At 45.7% G+C, this 22,410-nt stretch overlaps 1 protein-coding gene and 1 long non-coding RNA gene across 2 annotated transcripts; one reads left to right on the top strand and one right to left on the bottom strand.

The window, feature by feature from the left end:
* Positions 1–8,063: 8,063 nt before the first annotated feature.
* On the top strand, positions 8,064–11,574 carry LOC115534315 (apoptosis regulator BAX-like). Its single transcript, XM_030345219.1, has 6 exons — positions 8,064–8,165; positions 8,473–8,503; positions 8,723–8,887; positions 9,033–9,171; positions 9,410–9,514; positions 10,198–11,574. Exons 1-6 carry the CDS (start codon positions 8,138–8,140, stop codon positions 10,327–10,329), a joined length of 600 nt encoding a protein of 199 aa, XP_030201079.1. The 5' UTR covers positions 8,064–8,137; the 3' UTR covers positions 10,330–11,574.
* LOC115534323 (uncharacterized) lies at positions 11,565–13,247 on the bottom strand. The gene is made up of 2 exons (XR_003974308.1): positions 13,085–13,247; positions 11,565–12,160 (listed from the first exon to the last, which is right to left on the bottom strand). It is a non-coding gene; the product is annotated as an uncharacterized LOC115534323 (long non-coding RNA).
* Between the last annotated feature and the right edge of the window lie 9,163 nt (positions 13,248–22,410).

Consider the following 22,410-nt stretch of genomic DNA (forward strand, 5'->3'; position numbering starts at 1 on the left):
CAGTCTTCTTTCATTCTACTCTCCTGAGCTCTGCATCTTCATCACATGAGTGTTGCTCTACTGTGAGGGTGTGGTCTGAGTGAGCAGAGGTGCATGCTGGGATACAGAGCTGTCTCGAGTCTACAGGTCTGTAGACACGCCCCCTCAGGGGAAACCGAGTGTTTGAGAAACTGTCGTGTCGTCAGTTACATGGACTGGAATGTTCTTAAAGATGGAGACGGGGATTCAGAAGGAGAAACACCAGGGGGAGATGAGGGGGCTCCTCCTCTCAACGACTAAAACACAACTTCAGTCTGACACGGAGAACCATGGAACACATTCAACAGTCCCCTCCAGGCATCGTGACTCCTCAGGAACGGTTCAATTTCCAAGAAGGTCTTATTTGGGGCCATCCCCATATGGATCCTGCTCCTCAAGAGCCTCCCCCCTCCACTGAGTGGTCTTCTGAACAGATGATCTCCTTCCTGCCCTCAGGCTGACTAAAGCTGCACCGTTTGCATCTGTGAAGGCCCCTCATTCAGGAAACCACTGGACTACAAAGACATGACTTCAGAGATGTTGAATCCACCTAGGACACATTTTGGAGACGCCAAGCATAATCCATCACCAATGTGGGACGCCACTGAAGAATGCTGTACATAAGGTGCAATCCTAGTTCACTCATTTGTCACATCACGCATAGACTACTGCAACGCCCTCCTCACCGGACTCCCCACCAAACTTATCAACAGACTGCATATCATTCAGAACTCAGCCGCCCGGATCATCACCCGCACCAAATCATCTGACCACATCACCCCTGTCCTCATTCAACTTCACTGGCTCCCAGTACACTACCGTATCCAATACAAAACCCTACTCCTCACCTACAAAGCTCTCCACAACCTAGCCCCCAGTTATCTCTGCGACCTCCTCCAAGAATACGCTCCCTCCGCTCAACCTCTGCTGGACTACTATGTATCCCCACATCACGACTCACTACAATGGGTGCCCGGTCATTCAGCTGTTCAGCACCCAGGTTCTGGAACTCCCTCCCCCCACACATAAAACAGTCAGACACCATTACAACCTTCAAGTCACAACTCAAAACTCACCTGTTCAAACTCGCACACAACGTCTAACTGATCACTGTTTTGATTGTTTTTTTGTTTTTTTTTATTTCTTATTGCTTATGATTATTTCTTTTTTTTTTCCACAATGTCTTGCTTTTTAAAAAATGTATGATGACTATATGCTCTGTAAGGTGACCTTGGGTGTCTTGAAAGGCGCCTCTAAATTAAATGGTATTATTATTATTATAATTTACGTCTCTGGAGACATTGGTTGTTCTGTTCTGGGTGCCCTGGCAGGAGAGCTGGGGGTGGATGATGGAATGTTATTTGCTATGAGGTTTTTACCCTGCATGATTGTTTGGCCTTTTATGGCTCAGTTGTGTGTGTGTGTGTGTGTCCGGCTTGCTTTGACAGTGATAATGTTCATACGGGGGTCTGTGTGATTGGCTTGGGGTAATGGAATGGTGACTAAATCATACCTGATGGACGGCCACACGTTTACTTAAGGGCCTCCAGTAGACATGAAGAGCCCTGAGCGACGCTCCGGAGTGAGATCCAACACACTGGGCAGGAAGGAGAGTATCCAACTCAAGTGTAAAAGGATGCAAGCGGCGTGTTCAGATCAGTGACTTCAAACTAGGACTACACCAATCAGGATCAATGGAGGATGGACGCCTAAAGGAATTCCACAAGGAGAGTCTGACGTTGGAAAGGGACCTAAATGGATATTCAAGATGACCTTCAGACGTGTAATGAGACGGCTCTTCCTACCTGGCTGGATTGATGGAGAGCCCTGTGGATCTTGTCTTGCTCTCAGTTGCACTTCTTCTCGGGCTGAACTGTATTTGTTTCGGACAGGACTAGCTGAACGATTGGTTCCCTTTTAACCAGAACCAATCCGGGAACTCCAGCTAGTGCGCTCTTCGAGCTGAAGTTGTGCTCTTCAGCTGAGGAGGAAAGGAAACCTTCACTGGGGCTTCAAGGTGTAAAGAGGAGAATGTTTCAAAGTGTTCTATGGTACTCTGAAGACCGTTGTTGTGTTCCACTGGCTGCGAGGAAGAACCCTCACATCTTCCTCTTGGCCTTTCTCCTCTGAGAATCCTGGCGCCATCTTGAAGGATATTCCAGCTCATGTAACTGATGTCACGACAGATTCTCAAACACTTCGTTTCTCCTGAGGGGTGTGTCTATGGAACTGAAGACTTCAGACAGCACTGTATCCCAGCATGCATCTCTGCTCAACATGTAGTTTGTCCCAAGGTGTCTGCCTCCTCACCCAGAGCCAGACCTCCACCTCCTCACCCAGAGCCAGACCTCCACCTCCTCACCCAGAGCCAGACCTCCACCTCCTCACCCAGAGCCAGACCTCCACCTCCTCACCCAGAGCCAGACCTCCACCTCCTCACCCAGAGCCGGACCTCCACCTCCTGTCAGAAGTCCTCCAGAACGGGTCAGTGCTCTGTGTGAGTAGTCTTCTCAGGTCAGTTTCAATGCATGGCCTGAACCACTTCTTTAAACTTGTGGACTGCTGTCCTCTTTCCAAAAACAGGATGCTCATGTCTGGTCTCAAGTCTTTTCTGGCCTTGAGTTATAAAATAATAGTTCAATTAATTGTGTAACTCGGTTTCGGATGAGTCAAATAAGTTTATTGTTGGGCAAATGCTGATATAAACCTGCTGCTGTAGCTGAAAGGCGAGGCTGAGAGGCTGGGGACCGGCTTGTGGTGCCAGGATGGACCGGAGACTGAGGCTGGAGACCAGGGGCCTGCAGCACCGGACCAGAGGGTAACCATCACCAAGCTCATCTGAAACACTAAAATCCACGGTAGTTTAGGTCTGGTTTTGATCATCTTAAGACTTTAAATCTGTGCCAAGCTGTGAGTTAATTCATACGGGGGTTAACCAACTACCGCTGTGTTTACTTACTAGAACGTGTTTCTGGAGTGGAGGCGAGCTGGTAGGGGAGCCGTGAATCTGGAGGATGACCATCACTCTACCAACCAGGGTTGTAAGTTTGTATTAACCAAACAAACTGGAAATAAAGGGCTTAAAAATAAGACAAACTACATGTTTGTTACCAGACTTTAGGGCCAGACTCGCGCTGTTTGTTCCAGACCAGGATTCTGGCTGAGGAGAGCTGATGGAGGAGCCAAGACTCTGGAGGACGACATCACTCCACCAACCAGGATCCTTGTAAGTTTGCCTAAAATAAACAGAGTAGACTTGTTGTAACGCAGTATTAGTTTGTCCAGTACAAGTTACGGCATACTATTGTGGTTCTTTACCAGACAAACTACAGCTGCTACTTTGTTACGCGCCATTAGAGCCCAACTACTCCTGTGTTTGTTACCTTGCATTAGAGCCCAACTACTCCTGTGTTTGTTACCTTACATTGGAGACAAATTACGTTTGTAACCAGACCAGGAACCTGGAGGACTGATGGAGAAGCTGTACATCTGGAAGGCAAATCCTGAGGACCACCAGGACTCTACCATCAAGGATTCCTCATAAATGTGCAGTATCTGGACATAGTGGACTAGGTAGGGGGCTGGGGGTTCAACTCTCAAACCAATGGTGCCGGGTTCAAGTCCTCAGAATACAGTGATGCGTCCTTGAGCAAGGCACCCTGAAGCCTGCCTGCTCCTTAATGACTTATCTTTGGTTCAGATAATGTTGCATCTTTTGAATATTGAACCTAATCCATGTCCTTGTTTGGTCCGGGCAGACACACCTGAGCTGAACCCGCCCTGATCCTGACATCCTGCTGGTCCCGTCTCCTCAGTTCATCTGAGCCTCGCCCTCCAGAAGACTTGCTGAGCTCAGCAGTCTGAGGCTGATGGATCACTGACCTCCAGTAGGAGTGATCTTCTTGACCCCACATGTAACCGTGTGCTTCCACACCCCTTTCCCTCACGTCTGTCACTAACCTCACTACTTCACTACTCTCTACTGCTTCCTCTTTTCTTCCTTCTCTGTGGTTCGAACCTTTACACTGAAGGCGCGTCTTCCTGCCCTCAGAGGGTTTAGCGTTAGGGTTGAGAGTCAGGGTTTAGAGTCAGGGACAGAGCTGGTCAGGGAGGACTGCTTTTACAAAAACCTCTTCACTTGCTTTCGGAATGGTGGTGACATTTTGAAAAGATTCATTTGGGAAAATGTTTTCCTCTGCTTTCCTTTCCAAAATTGTATTAAACTTATGTCAAGTGTTTTCGTTTATATATTAAAATCCCACATTGACTTCTACATGTTTGTTGCGGTTCATTTAATTGTCCTTTAACTTGGTTAATGTCAAGCTAAACTCCCGCAATACATTTAATATACATGATTGTTATTCTGCAATGTTCACATAATCCATTTTGTAAAAATATGAAACCTCCATATTACTACTAAATTCAAGCCTATTCATGTATTTAACAATGTACATACTGCCCCGCAGGCCATTCTCTGCTACTAAAACACGTTCAATCCACCAACCCGTCTCACATCAATGTACTATAGCTACGTTGGTTCAAACGGAAATGTAGTTTGGTGTGAGACTGTTGTCCAGCAGAGGGAGCTGTCATACACCTTAATTATACAGAAATGTCTGTATTTACATTTTAAAATGTTCATGGGCTGGTCTAGTTTGTCTGCAAATAACTCTGCCTCCAGCAACAGGATTGGTTGAAACATATGAAGTGAAGGAAATAAAAGCCCAGTTCACCAGATCTGAGGTCAGCTGCGGTCAGATTTTGGATCATGAATGTATTGAGCTCAATACATTGAGGAGGAGCACGGCAGGACGCGTGTTTACCTGGTCGATTAGGCCCTGAACGCAGACCCTGAACCCAGACATCCTAATCACAGACCCTGTGTTTAATTAGCCCCGAATATAATTTTTGGGTTAAAATATTTAATAAAAGTAAAAATATTTATAATTATTTAAGTACTAGCCTAGTCTATATAGTCCTTCTGGCAAGAGAATAAACTGTTCAAAAACATAACCTTTTTACCACCTCAAGTGAATTAACCTATCCTATCCCCAGTCAGATGTGTGTGTAAAGACTGTCTCACTTGTATTAATTTTACTCTGAAATAACTGGAATGGAACTTTAGACATTTGGGGATAAACAGCACAGCAGTCAGGTAGCTATTTTTAAGCTACAATAAACTGCGCATTTTGTTTATTTAGGTGAAGCATTATGAAAAAGAATTCATGCAAAATAAAGCATAGAAATCATTTTGGCATTTTCATTTTCCGTCTGGGCTAAGCCCCGGATGTTTATGAAACCTAGAAACACCCCTGGCTTAAGGAGTGGACCCATCAAAAACTCATCCGGTAGAGCTCATGGGACCTATGAGATCGAAAAATGTGAATGGGTGTCAATGGAGAGAAAATAATTATTTTCTGGTCCCAGTCTTTATATGCCCTGGATTACACATACAATCCTCCCCCTACCCTACCTCTAAATATAGCCTACCAAACATTAGGTTGTGATGCCCTTGACTGCCATACAATTTTAAAGACATAAAATAATTCAAACCATGAAACAGCCACACGATCTTGAACAAACAAATATAAAGATTTCAACAAGGCAGGTAAAGCCAACGTGTTGAGAATAACTAGATATACATAACGTAGGCCTAATTACCTGACATTTTTGTCCTGTCATTAAATTTGCTATTTCAATAGGATCAAAAGATCCCGCAAAGCACTTCCTGGACGGGTCTGACGCCTCGTTTCCACATACGTACATTCTCGTATGCGATCCAACCGTCTCCGACCGAAAGTCCATTCATTCGTGATTCTCCGTAATGTCCGTTTTTCCTCCGAGACTCCTCCCCTCCGTAACATTTCTGTCCGGTATGTCCGTAATATACGTTCAAAAAATTTACTTTCGCCGTCGTTTTACGGAGATACCGTATGAAAGTTTTTATGTTTTTCACAAAACTTGTAGGCTAAGTAGGCTACCTTGCAGGCCAAACTCCTCAGCGATCTCTTTCCAAGCCTGTTGGTTTTGTTTTTATCTCTGTATATGTCGATCCTCATGTTCCAAAGTACCGGTCTCCTATCCGCTTATCCGGGGTCGGGTCGCGGGGGAGCAGCTCATGCAGGGGGCCCCAGACTTCCCTTTCCCGGGCCACATTGACCAACTCTGACGGGGGATCCCGAGGCGTCCCAGGCCAGTGTTGAGATGTAATCTCTCCAACTAGTCCTGGGTCTTCCCCGAGGTCTCCTCCCCACTGGACGTGCCTGAAACACCTCCCAAGGAAGGCGCCCAGTGGGCATCCTTACCAGATACCCGAACCACCTCAGCGGACTCCTTTCTAAGTAAAGGAGCAGCGGCTCTAATCCGAGACGCCAGCCACCCTTCTGAGAAAACTCATCTCGGCCGCTTGTACCCGCGATCTCGTCCTTTCGGTCATCACCCAGCCCTCATGACCATAGGTGAGGATAGGAACGAAGATCGACCGGTAGATCGAGAGCTTTGCCTTGCGGCTCAGCTTTCTTTTCGTCACAACGGTGCGGTAAAGCGAACGCAATACCGCCCCCGCTGCTCCGATTCTCCGGCCAATCTCACGCTCCATAGTACCTCACTCGCGAACAAGACCCCGAGGTACTTGAACTCCTTCATTTGGGCACTCATTTCCTACCGGAGTAAGCAATCCGCTGATTTCTCTAACATCTTTTGTCCGTAAATAAATTCATGCCCGTACGTAAAACACTAGCGACTCCTTCCGTAAATTCACGGAAGCACGGACACGAAAAACATACGTATGTGGAAACGAGGCGTGAAGACGATGCCACGTAAGAATCGTATAGGTTTACATCGTTGACGAAAGAGAAAGTAACTGTCCGTCCACACCAGAAGCGAATTGAGCGACCAAATCGCCGGAAGTCATTCACTTTCTATGGGCAAGAGCGACCAAAGCGACCAAAGCGACCAACGCTACCAGCGGCCAAAGTTGAGCGACCAGAGCGTCAAAAAGAAGTTGAAAACTTTTTAACTTTATGCAAATGACTATTATTCGCTTCAGCGGCCAAACACTGACAGCCAATCGGAATGTAGACGCTCTTCGCTTGCGTGGATCCCAGGGAACACCGGCAGGCACTTTGGTTCCTACCTACCTTTATTCACTCACTGAACAAAATGTCGGCTGAAGTATTAATCGCGGCTGTAACTGGGCACCCGGTGTTGTACGAACCCACCCCTTTTCAGTTCAGAGATCGAAACGCCGTAGTGGTTTGGATATCAAGTGATGATAAGCGGGAGTATTTATAGGCTACATCTAGAACGTTCGTATTTAAGCGGGAATCATTTTAATTTGCTCTACATGCCACCAATCTAACCAACCAATCGCGTGTAGCATGCTTTAAACAAAACCAAAAAAGTTTTTGAAATCGTCACATAAACAAACTAATCGACAAGACGAGGGATAAATGACAAGGGATATATCTAGTCTAGATAGATAGAAAGCCTAGTCAAGTCTTTATTAATACCAAACGACACAAATCGTCGGGAATCCATTTAGGTGGTTCGGCCCACACAGGACAGTAGCCTACAAGACCACACAGAACAAGTCTGACTGGACATACACACAATACATCACATTAAAACTAGACACGCGTTGATAGATAGATAGACAGAAAAGCCTAGATAGATCGATATGTTCCATTATTTGCCTTGCGGAGCCAACCAGTCCTGTGCACGTATGCAAATTAGCCATGTGCGCGAATGTCTATTTGTTTTGAATGCGACGAATGAGTGCAGATCATGATTTGCAGATCCAGATCAGTGAAACATATTTTAACTACTACAGCACGCAGGGTTTTTTGTTCTCGGTTGTAATTAGCCTACATTTTAGGATTTTTTTTGTATTGGGGGGAATCACTGTCCTACTTGTTGTCGAAGCACTTTATCGAACAAGCAAAACCGTCTCGGCAATATGGCCAAGGTGTATGGGAGAGTTCACTATTTGGCTGTCTGTAGGGCCTACTAAACGCATACGGCTCCTTTAAATGCGTCTGCATAATTGAATTGTACGTCATGAGCGACTTGAGCGACCAAAGCGAACAGAAAAATTCGCAGCGAAACTTTGTGAGCGACAATGGACGGTGGCGGAGATGAAATATCAGGTAAGTGTGTCTACAAAACGAGAAGGATATGATAATAGTTACATTTGGTGTTTCGGCGATTTACATTACTTAAGTCATGTAAGTGGAGCATCCCCAAAGTGTTCAAGACCGCTATAGAAGCGTAACGGAGATAAGAACACGCAACGCGTGGCGCCTATCCATTTGGCGATTCGGCGACTTGCATTACTTTAAGTTACAAGAGTATGGCTACAAGAGAGGCGGTGTGGCGAAACTAACTGGCGCGGGTTTATAATTAATATAAACCAGCGCCGCTTGTTGTTTGACAATGTTAATCGTTTCTCAACAGATGAACGGATAGCGGAGGCTTGTCTCAGAGGGTAAGCTTGTATAAAAGTTAAACGTTAAAATGCCATGCTCATAATTCAACTGCTAATATAATTCTACCGTTCTGGTAACCCAGAACGGTGTTGTCCTTTACACATAATTAGTAATAAACGTAGGATCAGAGGTCTGTGAGCTTTTAAGAATTAATAAGCAGTGTGATCATCGCTAATGGTTCTGTGTTGAGGCGACGGATAACCCCCAGCATGTCTTAGGGTCATGGAGGAGGAGCTGAGGGAGGGTCACCTGGACGTCGAGGCTCCGGCGCTGCCACCGGGCCCCGAGCCGCAGAGTGAGGCGGAGAGAGATTTGATGGATGAGTTGGGCCGAAGGGTTCGCCAACAGAGCTCCCTTCTCAAAGGCAACCAAGAGTTACAAGAGTATGTTATTTACATTGGCTCGTTCTTTTTCATAATTTTCAGTGCACTTCAAACCAGCACTTTTCTTGCATCCAAATTCATCTCGAAATCATGCATTCCATAATCCATTTATAATGCCTGCGGCTTCTGTTTTCCTCTCTCAAAGCTCCATCGATGGGGTGATTCGAATGCCAGGTTCAATGATGGACAAGTTCTCACAGCTGGCAGGCAAAGTGTTTAAGAATGGAGTGACCTGGGATAAAATCATATTGCTGTTCTATGTTGCCGGAAGGATGGCAATAAAGGTGTGTGTTAGTGTGTGTGCAAACAACACTGATCAACCCCCTGCTTTACACAGACCAAAAAACAACACAAATCTGCCCACAACCACCCAAACTATATGGTTCACAATTATTTAAGTGTGTGTGTGTGTGGTGTGTGTGTGTGTGTGTGTGTGTGTGTGTGTGTGTGTGTGTGTGTGTGTGTGTGTGTGTGTGTGTGTGTGTGTGTGTGTGTGTGTGTGTGTGTCCCTGTGGCTTCCAGGTGATGGAAGATAATCTGCCTCTACAGGTGATTGAGATCTTCAAGATAGCGTTGAATTACTTCAAGGAGAAACTACTGGGCTGGGTCACTAGCCATGGAGGATGGGTAGGTTAAGCCTTTCCCACACACTGGAGTTTTACTTTAGTCTGACCTTAGATACAGAACACTACAGCAAAGTTATACTGGTGGAATAAGAAACAGGACGGATATTTGTACAGAAATAAGTCTGTACACAAGACTTAATTAAACTAAATTAACTTCCCATTTACTTTGCAGATTTAGATTATCAATACAAAATATAAATCAATTTAAACATCATGATAAATTATTACAGGTTATTAGCTAATTACAAGCTATCCCTATTTATATTCCAGGGATTACTTACGATTCTTAAATGGGCCATTCTTAAGACTTTTGGTACTTTAGGTATATTTATTTCTAACACTTATGTGCTATTAAATAAGTACAGGACTTTTACTTGATCAATTTGTTTACACTAATTGCTACTTTCACTTCATTAAAAGTTCTGAGTACTCCTACCAATGGTTTAATTTCATTCCCTCAATGTGAAATTGTTCAATTAAAAATAGCAATTCACCTGAAATCACAATTATGTACTTTAATTGTGAATCGTTCTTTTCCACTTCTCTTACATCATAGCTAACATATGGCTCATATTCAATTCATATTAAATTCTGGCTTAACATAATTTATATCTCGCTCTCTCTCTCTCGCCCCCTTATCTCTCTCTTTCTCGGCCCCCTTATCTCTCTCTCTCATATCAACAGAGCAACTGTCTGTCAGAGCTAAGTGGCCGTATGCAGGGCATGCCACTCACCACCAAGCAGACACTCATCATCATCATCGCCGGCCTGGCCTTCCTGAGCATCGTCGCCTGGAAGCGGACACGGAGGGCCTGAAGCCAGGGCCACGGAGGGCCTGAGGCCAGGGCCACGGAGGGCCTGAAGCCAGGGCCACGGAGGGCCTGAGGCCAGGGCCACGGAGGGCCTGAGGCCAGGGCCACGGAGGGCCTGAGGCCAGGGCCACGGAGGGCCTGAGGCAGGGGACGGAGGGCCTGAGGCCAGGGCCGCTGCCAGCCATTTGGGTGATTGCTTAGTGGTAGTTATGACTCCATTTTACCTACAGATTTTGATCTTACTCTCATTTTGACAGAGAAATCGGTTATACCAGCCTGTTATCAGTATCAGTCACATTCAGTTACTCAGTGGTGTAGTGTAAGGATATGTTTCTTCAGATTGCCAAATTATTTTTACAAACAGATTTTTTTATATTTGTATTTGAGATAGGGCAAAAAAAATAATGCATGCTCCGCAAAAATAACTAACTAAATAAGCGGGCCCCGTCCATGCAGTATACGCTCTGGCTCGGCTGCATGTCTGACACGGCCCTTAGTCGAAGAGCTCGTCCCTCGTTGCGGATCATCGTCCGTTATCTGGAAATATTTCGGATTTAGGGCAAGCGATTTGAACCAGCATCAAACAACTTCAAAGTGTGCTGTAGAGCTGTGTCAGCGCCGCAAGGCAACACAACTAATTCATTCGGCCACCTGAACACACACCACAAAATAGACTGACGAATGCATGAATGCTATGAAAGTGTTGCATCGGCCAATGCAATCACATTCCATTTGGCCAAAGATATGTGTCCAATAAACACCGTCAGTAATGAAGTCTTCAAGAAAATGGTAAACATACTGGACAATAGGTATGTTATCCCCTCGCGCAATTATTTTTCCAAAGTGGCGTCACCAGCGCTGTATTCAAAACGTCAGGGAGAATGCCTTTTCTACTGGTGCATTCTCTGGTGGCATATTTATTTTAGTAATCCTATTTATTTAAACGCCTTATTTACAAGTTGAACAAATCTTTTACAATTTAAACATTGTCAAATCTGTGCCCTGTTGATTTAAGTTGGTGATATCTATGCAAAGATTTGTACATTAGCAGGAATGTAGCACAGTGGTTCACGGTTGTTAAAGCAGTGTCATGTTAACGTGATCGTTGAATACAAATATTTGTCAATCAAATGAATAATCGTGGTAAATAATCGGGATATCAGTATTGATCAAAATAATTGTGATAATCATGTTGGCCATAATCCCGCACCCCTAATATGACATGTGACAATAAATACATCATCTTAAATCTTGAATCTTATTTGGTAAAATGCTTGCGTTATTACAGCATGTTATTTATGTTGTCATAGGTTGTGCAGTAATGTAAATTGTGAATACGTTTACTTTCCATTGCACATAATAAAGTGCAATAAAAGGTCCATAGTCCCTGCAGCCACCATTAGCTAGCGTAGCGACCAATGGAGCTACAACATGTCTATGGAAGACGTTCGGTTGAAGGACATATAATGGGAAATAACAATATTTTCCGTTTGGTGGTATGGGCTGTTTTGGTGAACCTCTGGGGTGGGTCGAGAAGCCAGGGTTCCATCTGATAAGGCACGGCGTTTACCCCCCCTTAGGACATCCACAGGAGGTTCATCGATGGATTACAATATGGCTTAAACAATACTATATTTGTATTGGGGGGCACAGCTGTTCTCAGCATCCTTGAGGCCTGTCTGCCACAGTATAAGAAGTCCTTGCTTTTGTCAGTGGATTGGACTTCTCCTTGCGGAGCTCCCGGAGATGCAGGGGGACTTCCCATCTGGGGACCTTTCCTTGCGGAGCTCTTGGAGAGACGCAGGGCGAACCCACCACTGACAATCTCCCAAAACCTGAAAAGGACAGGACAGACTGGATTCATTTTTTGAAGGGCAGAGTCCCGGCTACAGTTAGCTCATTGTATGTGTGTGATACTTCACGTCTGGATTGCATCTTTGTTGACGCTTATACATGCAATTCTGTACGAAAAGCCACCAAAGGGGGATGTAATTGCTGCCTTAGTTCCCGCTTCGATAATGAGGCGGTCTGAGTCAGATGTATAGGCAGCCCCAGGTAAATAAAATATTAAACTTGAAGTACAACAATTTAAACACAACACATGAAAGATTTGGGTAGTGACCTTTTAATGAACACCTCACAGGTTACAGAATTTATAGAATGTATAGAACATAATTGAAAGGGAACTCCGCCCATATCCCCAGCACCACTAGACAAAGCATCTGTATGCTATGAAGCGGTCAGTCGTTACAGGTTTAGATATAAGACCTCCTTTGGTCAATATTGGCTTCATTAACATTGGTCTTTCTACTATGCAAACATGCCATGATTTTCGCCCCACAGCTGAGCGTCGAATGAACTTCCTTGCTTCTAAGGGAAACACATCCTGGCTAGTGGACATGGGACATGCCTTGTTCTCTGGATACATCCTGTCTACAATTGCAATCACCTGACCATGTAGCGACCGCATGGTGAAATATCAACAATTCAGATAAAATTCCATCAATGCATATTTTTTTCATATCATGCAAGACGTACGGCTGTTCTACGCCGTTCTCTCCAGTTCACGCGCGTTCCCATTTAAACAATGAAGGCTTCTGTTCTCAGGCCACCTGGTTAAGGGCTTGGGCCGCGTAATCAAGTTACGACATGGATAACAGCACGGAGCTCTGGAACAATAGCAAAACCATGGACTTTGACAACAACAACATTTAACAAACTCATGAGGCAAAGGAACGTTTGAAGGAGGTCATGCTCACGGGTGCCTGGAGGTGGAGGTTATTTTCCACAGATCAAATCCGTGGACTCTGGGCAGTCAACACGAATGGAGCAGTGTCTGACGGAGGAGGTGAAGGAAGTGGCAGAGATTACAGCGAAGGGAGGAGTGAAGGCAGAGGGGTGTGTCTCGGCTGAGCAATGGGGGACAATAGAAATCCCTGAAGTTAGACCCCAGCCCTCAATGGTTTATCAGTTACTTGAGTCCATATAAAATGGTGCTTTCTCATTTTTGCAGTAGTCCTACATATATAGTAGAAACTGTAATCCTATAACTATCCAATTTTCTTTTTATGAAATCTATTATATTGGAAACGTCTGGCCATAAAATAATACAGGGTTTGTTGTTGTCAAAGTATTTAACATCACTGTTATACAAAAATATCGCTTATATTTAAAAATCCTCATGCATAGCTTCATTACATCATTCTGCATCAAGCAACAAGCAACTTCATAAATAAAGGTATTTGAATATAATTGGTGCGCATCCTTGTCTTCCTTTGTACCACTGTATACTATGCATACTATGTTAATAGGGACCCTGGATTGGTGCTCAGAGGGTCCCCGGCTGCTGCAATGTAATGTTCTGGTGCCGGCTGATCCGGGGTCAGATAGACAGATAGTCAGTCTGAAAGCCAAAAAGGAGTCAAATATGGATATGCCTTTTGCGTTTTTCGTCTGTTTGAAGTGTGAAATTATTTTGAAATGTATTGATTTTAGGATTCTAGTTCACTTCACATCGGATAGTCTCATCCAATCAGGTCTATATTCTCGCGCAAAGCATCATGGGTAGGATATTCCATCCCTTGATTCACTCTACCACAAACGGACACTACGCAGAGCACGGAAAATCATCTCCGACCTCACCCTGCACACTATGCCTTCCAGCCACTGCCCTCTGGGGGGCGTTACAGGACGATTGCCTCCAGAACAACCCGGTTAAAAAACAGTTTCATCCCAACTGCAATAAACCTTCTTAACTCGGAACGTTAAGGATTAAGCATGGCCCTTATGTACTGTGCAGTGTGTATTTCTGTATGTATATCTGTGTTATATGTTTTGTAAGTTGGAACCTGTACCAAGCTGACAACAAATTCCACCAGCCTGGCTGTGTGGTCATTAAAAGAATCAATCAATCAATCAATCAATCATTACCCAACAGAAGAGGAAGAAGGGCAGTGAGAGAGTGTCCGGCCGTCTGTCTGTGGTTTCTTTCTACAACCAACACTGAGGCATCCCCCCCCCCCAACCAAAACCCAGGGAGGAGGTCCCAGAATAAAATCGGAATAACATTTGTTTTATGTATAATTTCTGATTAATATATTATTATTATTAAGGCACTTATGGAAGCATTATTCACTAATAAAACAAGAAATCATTGGCTGAACACATGAGAACATTCAGTTGGATCCACTGAGTTGTTTATTACAATTATGCTTCATTAACAAAAAAGACAGAAAAATAGTCCCTTACATGTACACAATAAACACGAGGACTAAAACAATAGAAGCAGCAGACTTTACAAATCATCAACAGGTGAGCACATATCTTTAATAACTGAACATGTTCTGTGGCCGCTTGGTTCCCAACAGAACACAAAAAATCAAGATTCAGTTTAAGGTCATTTACAACATGCAACATTATCCCATAGACATCTTGGTTATTATGAATAAAATATAACAACTGCTTTAAATCAGGTCGCATATCAGGATTATGACAAAAATGATGATATAAGAGCCCTTAAGACTTAAATTGTTATATATAAAGATTGACCATCAATAGGTATTTTATGTACATTTCAAATAATAAATGTGCTTATCTAACTATGGGAGATCTTAAAAGCCTTTTCATGGTTTATCATGCTATACCAGGAGAGAGAGAGAGAGAGAGACGGTGTGCAGAAAGAGAGAGAGAGAGAGAGAGAGAAGAGAGAGAGAGAGAGAGAGAGAGAGAGAGAGAGAAGAGACAGAGACAGAGAGGGAGCGGCCCTGCCGACCCCCCTCAGCACCCTTCGTGTGTGTGTGTGTGTGTGTGTGTGTGTGTGTGTGTGTGTGTGTGTGTGTGTGTGTATTTACGCAGGGGCCACGTAAATACCGCTGATGAGAGAGAGAGAGAGAGAGAGGGAGGGAGGGAGGGAGGGAGAGAGAGAGAGAGAGAGGAGAGAGAGAGAGAGAGAAGAAGAGAGAGAGAGAGAGAGGAGAGAGGAGAGAGAGAGAGGGCGGAAGAGAGGAGAGAGAGAGATAGAGATAGATAGAGAGAGAGAGATAGAGAGAGGAGGAGGGAGGATGGAGGGAGTGAGGAGTATATAGAGAGAGAGAGAGAGATATTAGAGATAGAGAAGATAGATAAGATATATAGAGAGAGATAAGAGAAGAGATAGAGAGGAGAGATAGAGATAAGAGCCCCGCCGACCCCCTCAGCACCCTTCGTGTGTGTGTGTGTGTGTGTGTGTGTGTGTGTGTGTGTGTGTGTGTGTGTGTGTGTGTGTGTGTGTGTGTGTGTGATTACGCAGGGGCCACGTAAATACCGCTGATGAGCCCAGAGCCCCGGAGGAGGTCCTTTTGTTTTCTACACCCGACACAGAGAGGCTGACCCCCCCGTCCCCCCACCATACCCCACCCCCGGGAGGAGGTCCTCCTGGGTGAAGGAGGACCAGAAGGTGTGGATGTGTGTCAGTGTGTCTGAGGACCCTCCTCCACCTGGGGACACTCTGTAGAAGGACAGAGAGCCAGCAGGCCGGTCCAGATACACTCCTACTCTGGTGGAGCCAGCGGGGGGAGAGGGAGGGCTGTCGCTACCGTTGTACCAGGCAGAGTAACGATCATCACAAAATAAGAACCCAGGACTTGTTGTTCCGTCCAAGCCAGCTGTCACACCCAGTCCTCTCCTTGTGATTCCTCTGTATGTCACTCCTATAACAACCCTCCTTCCCTCCTACCTCCCAGTAACAGCGGCCAGTCAGAGCCTCTCTACCCAACACCTGGCAGGAGTCAAATCTGTCTGGGTGATCCGGATACGACTGGTCCCTCAACCAGCGTCACCTTCCTGTTGTCCTCAGACAGAGAGAGGTCTCCGTTGGCCGTGTTGGGGTCCAGTGTGAGGTCACAGGCATCTGAGGGAGAACCAGACATGATGAGCTGCTGAACCGCTCTTCATCCTCATCATCATCATCATCATCAGTACTGTTCTCCTGCGCTCTGTGTACATATACATAGATATGAACACATACATACATATACATATGTACACATACATAGATACACACACCTCAACAATAACGTTATGAAAACATCAACAACAATATTATGAATACATCAACAACAATGTTATGAAAACAAGAATCAGAATCAGAAAGGATTTAATTGCCAAGAAGGGTTTTACACCAACCAGGAATTTGGCTTGGTGAGTAAGGTGCATACATTAAGACAATAACAATGAACAATGAACAAACAGTGATAGATATATAACACATATAAACAAGCAGGCAAATAGTGATCAATTAAAAATAGGATGAATACATCAACAAACGTCTCTCCTTGGATCCAGGACTTACCAAAGACAAGCAGCTCAGCGCTGTGATTGGCCGTGCCAGCGCTGTTGCTCGCCACGCAGCAGACCGTGTTCACGCCGTACCTCCCACCTCTGACGAAGAGGAAGCCCCTCTCCACCCCAGGCCTCTGATTGGTCGTCTGTGCCGTCCCTTCTCCAGGGGCCTGCCGTTGTGGAGCCACTCTACTGTGGGCTCCGGCGTGCCGCCGGCGTGGCAGGTGTAGCGGGCCGTTTTGGCCCACGGGCAACACGTGGGTAGAGGAGTGGAACTCTGTGATGCTGGGGGCCTCCTCCTCCTCCTCCGTGGGCATCACTGAACCTGAAGAAACCAGGAGGAGAGGAGCGAACGTCTACAACACGGATCTAGAGATGCAGCGTCAGACACTCCCTTCACTCTCTCCTGACACCTGTCCACTAGAGGGCGACCAGGGGATTCACACCAGTATTCTGGCCTGCCTTTTCATACATGATTGAGTATCACAGCAGTGCCTACAAAGATTACCCAGGGAGGGAAGTCACTCCACGAAGAGATTAACGAGTCGGGGGCGGAGCTTGTGGAGGAGAACGCAAAACCGTTCAGCAGCTCCAATAGAAACTAGTGCAAGTGAACCCGTAAAGGGTTGACCCTTGTGATCTGACCTCAGTAGACCACGATAGAAACCTGACCTCAGTAGACCACCATAGAAACCTGAATTTAGTAGACCACAATATAAACCAGACCTTGGTAGACCTAAACAACATCCAACAACCTTTCAACTCTAAAGAGTGTATTTACTGTATCTACGGCACAGAGAACAGAAAGGAGGAACCGTTCTCCACTCATGAACACAAACAAAGTCTACGGACCCTCTTTGTCCGCTCAGCCTCCAGATGATCCAGGTCTAGGACCTTCTCACAGATCCAGTGGTGCAGTCTGTTACACGGCTCTTCAGACCAGCCGTCCTCCCCTGCTACGACGCAGTCTCTTGCTCCGCCGTCATCGCGTGGTTTAACGTGTCTCCAACTGAGAACCACGAGGAGGAGACAGTGGAGGTCAGTCTGTCACTCTCAGAGAAGAGATGCTGCTGAACAGAGTCTTCAGCCTTACCTTGAGGTCATGGGGGTACCATCCACCCACTTGTGGGTCCCCTCTTTCTCTCGATCACTCAGTCCAATCCAGGAAGAACCCACCAATCTGCTGACAAACCTGGAAACCTGGTTCTAAAGGTAAATGCATCTGTTGTTATGAACACACACACACACACACACACACACACACCACACACACCACAACACACACACACACACATCACACACACACACACACACACACACACACACACACACACACACACACACACACACACACACCAGTTCTTCTCTGCTGTTGATGACCACCAGGTCTGCCCTTTCTCTTCTGACAGTCTTCTCTACTGGCCCTCCAGCCCTTCTTAGTAGTAGAAACACGGTAGAGACTCTTGTCGTGAAGCATCCAGCCCTGAAGTGTCAATTCATCTGTTGAATGTAAAAGAACATCCTGAACAAACAGAGAACTGCTTATCTTACGGTCTTCGTTACGGACACACAACCCTGAGACCTGACCTTAACAGACCACATAGAAGCATGACCTTAATAGACGACAATAGAAACCTGACCTTAGTAGACCACAATATGAATCACAGAAGCAGAGGGTGTTTTTGAAATGAATGTTGGTGACGCGATTGATTTAATAACTTGGATAAAACCCTCACCGAGTTCATCCAGTAAGTTCTCTCTCCCCTCTATCCAGGGTGACGGTGAGTCTAGGACAGGACAGAGGAATACAGAAGATATGAGCTCTAAAACAGAACGACATCGTCTCTAAACATCACAGGACCCACAGCCAACCAAACACAAAGTCCATAATATTAATACTAATTAAAATAGCAATAACTACAGTTATCAATATCATTATTGCTATTGTTACAATTATTCATATTAGTAGGCCTAACACAAATTCTAACAAATACAATAATGATCATTATCATTGCTATAATTACAGGTTGAGCGCGCGCATTGCAAACTCAACTCTAGTTGTAATTAAACCCATAGCTATAATGTGGAAACCCCAGTCGATAATGTAACACATTTCTGAGCACATACTATAATACATATTGCCTATAATGTTACAACGTATAACAATTAGGTTCAGCTATAACGTAATGAAGCAAGCATAATAAATTTCTCTTCACGTTATGAAGCAAGCATCTTTTGCCCGCCAACGGAGCTTCACTGCCAATTCATTGTGAACCACGGCCGAGATAACCACCGTAGCATGTCTCTACCTGTTGTGGAAGAGCGAGGGACGGCGGAGAACAGGCCGCAGTCGGTCCATAATATCGTAATGACCACGGAAGAGGCAGTGAATGAAGTATTGATCAGACAGCGATTTATTAGATACCACCGCTAACCGTTGGAACGCGCAAGACCGGTAACCATAGCAACGCCAGTAAACAAACCCCTCGAAGCCCAATCCCTACGCGCAACGGCCATCCGGAGGCTCACACAGCTTTTTTGGCCGTAATATAACACATTAAATTATATAATATTATACACTATTAGATATAGAGCTCCGGGAGTGCAAACGGCAACAATCCCTTTCTCCTCCATGCTGCGGTTCACACCGGACGGCACTGCGGGGAACGGTTGGCCGGTTGAACGCTGATTGGCTGTTACGTTACGTCCCTCAGTGGCCACGCTGTTGAAAGTTGATTGGCTGTTACGTTATGTCACTCAGTGGCCACGCTGTTGAATGCTGATTGGCTGTTACGTTACGTCCCTCAGTGGCCACGCTGTTGAACGCTGATTGGCTGTTACGTTACGTCCCTCAGTGGCCACGCTGTTGAATGCTGATTGGCTGTTACGTTACGTCCCTCAGTGGCCACGCTGTTGAAAGCTGATTGGCTGTTACGTTATGTCACCCAGTGGCCACGCTGTTGAATGCTGATTGGCTGTCATCACACGAATGTCGCGGCAAAGTTCAAATATTTCAACTCGAGTGAAAGGCTGCAGCCTTCACTTCGGGAGACAGCCAAAGTGTCGCATTGCAAATCCTCATGAACGCGCTCGCCGGTGCAGGGTGCTACAAATCAAATCTTGTAGCAGGATTTTTCTAGCAAAAAATCTGCCCGATTCGCGTCTCTACGTTGAATTTGTATGGAGTCATGTCGCCCCTTCGCGTTTGGTGTGGACGCACCTTCACTTGTGCGAAAGGCCTGCTATTCTATAGCAGTAAGATGTTTAAAAACATAACGTCTAACCTGGGCGAGTCGCGGTGTGTGTGTGTGTGTTCTTACCTGGGCGCGTGTGTCGATGACGGAGCCGTTTATGTTTGAAAACATAACGTGTTACCTGGGCGTGTGTCGCTGCGGTGTGTGCGTGTGCGTGTTAGTGGTGGATTTAATGATTCGTTTACGTGACCCCGTTCGCGTGACTCAGTTCGCCGAGAGGAGTCGTTTTGTGAATCGTTCGTCAGTTTGTTCGTTCAGTCGAGTTTCCGGTAGCACTAACTCCACTGAGTCTGACTGACTCAGCTGAGAACCGTGCAATGGCGTCCATTACCTGATGCGATTTACCGCTACCGGAAACCAGGCTGAGCGAACAAACGGTTCGCGAACGACTCCTCCCAGCTCAGTGGAGGAGGTGGAGGAGTCGTTCGCGAATGAGCCTAGTTTCCGGTAGCGGTGAATCGCATCAGGTAATGCACGCCATTGCGCGGTTCTCAGCTGAGTCAGTCAGACTCAGTGGAGTTAGTGCTACCGGAAACTCGTTCGTTCGTTCAGTCGAGTTTCCGGTGAATCGAATGGTGAACGAGACGACCGAACGAACGAGAGAAATGAACCGGTTCGGTTCATTCGTCCTAAAGACTCGTTCATTTGAACCGGTTCGCGAACGAACGAGCCAACAACGAGCGTGTGTGTTCTTACCTGCACGTGTGTCGATGGCGGAGCCATTACGGTTAAAAACGTAACCTCTTACCTGGGCGAGTGTGTCGCTGCCTTTGTATTGGCTAGCGGTGTGTGTGCGTGTGTGTGTGTGTGCTTTCGTGTATGTTTGTGCACAGCTGCGTATGTGTGCGGTGTGTGTGTTCGGTGTGTGTGGATGCGGTGTGTATCTGTGTACTTGCGCTGTATGTATGCGTTTGCGTACATACATGGGTGAACCAACATATTGGTTCACCCATAACGTAATGAAGCAAGCATGATCATCTTCTTCTTACTTTATGAAGCAAGCATAATCATTTTAAGTTCGCAGCGTTTGTATATCATAAGATTAGACCCTGAGGGTGATTCACACTTGATGCTTTATATGCGGACATCGATGTCGTTCAGACATCAGTAGAATCAAGGGGGGTGGGCCTGCAAGGGGCGGGATATGACGTACGGTCTAAGTTCGCAAGAGGCGGGATAAGTGCGGCCGCTGACACTATAGTTTGTTTTGGATTGACCGCAGACAGCACGGAGGCAGAACGGGCAGAACTCATCGCCATCAGCTAACAGCTAAGGCAGCAACCTACCTAACTATAGTGAACTAAAGCACGGGCTTGTGTGGGGGAGGGGGAGGGTGAGGGGGGGGGGGGGGGGGGGGGGGGGGGGGGGGGGGGGGGGGGGTGAGGGCAAGATTACAGATTGTACATTGGCTACCTGACGTGAGAGATGTTTTTTTTATTGTTAACAGAAGAATGCGTCATTGAGATTAAACATCTCTTCAAGTGATCTGGCCAAGAGAGGCAACAGTAGCCTATCACACATAGCCTACACATAAAACAAAAGAAAAATAAAACAACTGATACAGTCGGCAGGGGCGAGGGGGATTTCAATATCACAAGACATTTCGGGAGGCTCAATGCGGTGGATAATGTTTAAAGAAAAATAACGTTTGCAAAAAAGTGTCTATGATGGACATAAGGCTCAGGTGGGAGAGTGTGTCGACGGCGGGGCTGTTATCTCAATCTTGCCGTTGTTTTGAAACATCTGCATCCACGTGTGTGCAGTGTGTGTATGCACGTGCATGTGTGTGCGTGTGTGTGTGCATGTGTGTGTGGTGCGTGTGTATGCGGTGTCCTGCACTGCCCTTGTCTTGAAACGTCTGCATCAGCACGCCCGTGTGTGCAGTGTGTGTGCATGTGCGTGTGTGTTCGTGCACGTACGTGTTGATTATTTGTGTGTATTCTGTGTTTATATGTGTGCGTGCGGTGTATGTGTGCTAACCCTATTATTATCACTAAATCTAACAAAAACAATATTTAACATTATCATTGCCATTAATACAATCAATGATATGATTATACTGTATTGTAATTCTATTTAGGAGGATATGATTTAGACTCACTGAAGCGCAGGGAGATGAGGAGAATACTCAGCAGTCCGATGCTCACAATGACAGTGATGTGAAACCATAGAGCTGTTCAGGGGTAGGACACACACACACACACACACACACACACACACACACACACACACACACACACACACACACACACACACACACACACACACACACACACACACACACACACACACACGCGCGGTCACTTCGGCTAAAAATGTTTTATAAACATAAATCTTAAATGTATTTGGAGGAAATCATATTTTTTTGGATCATTGTTTTGGACTGGATTATTTCTTTTAAATTCTGTATAAAGGGGCACCTACCGAATCTTCTCTTCCTGGTCTCCTCCCGGTCCAAAGACGTGTGTCAGGGTCCTCAGAGAGTCCAGGGTCTGGTTCAGAGATGGTGACCA

Source organism: Gadus morhua, chromosome 2, assembly GCF_902167405.1.
Source record: "Gadus morhua chromosome 2, gadMor3.0, whole genome shotgun sequence".
Lineage (NCBI taxonomy): Eukaryota > Metazoa > Chordata > Actinopteri > Gadiformes > Gadidae > Gadus > Gadus morhua.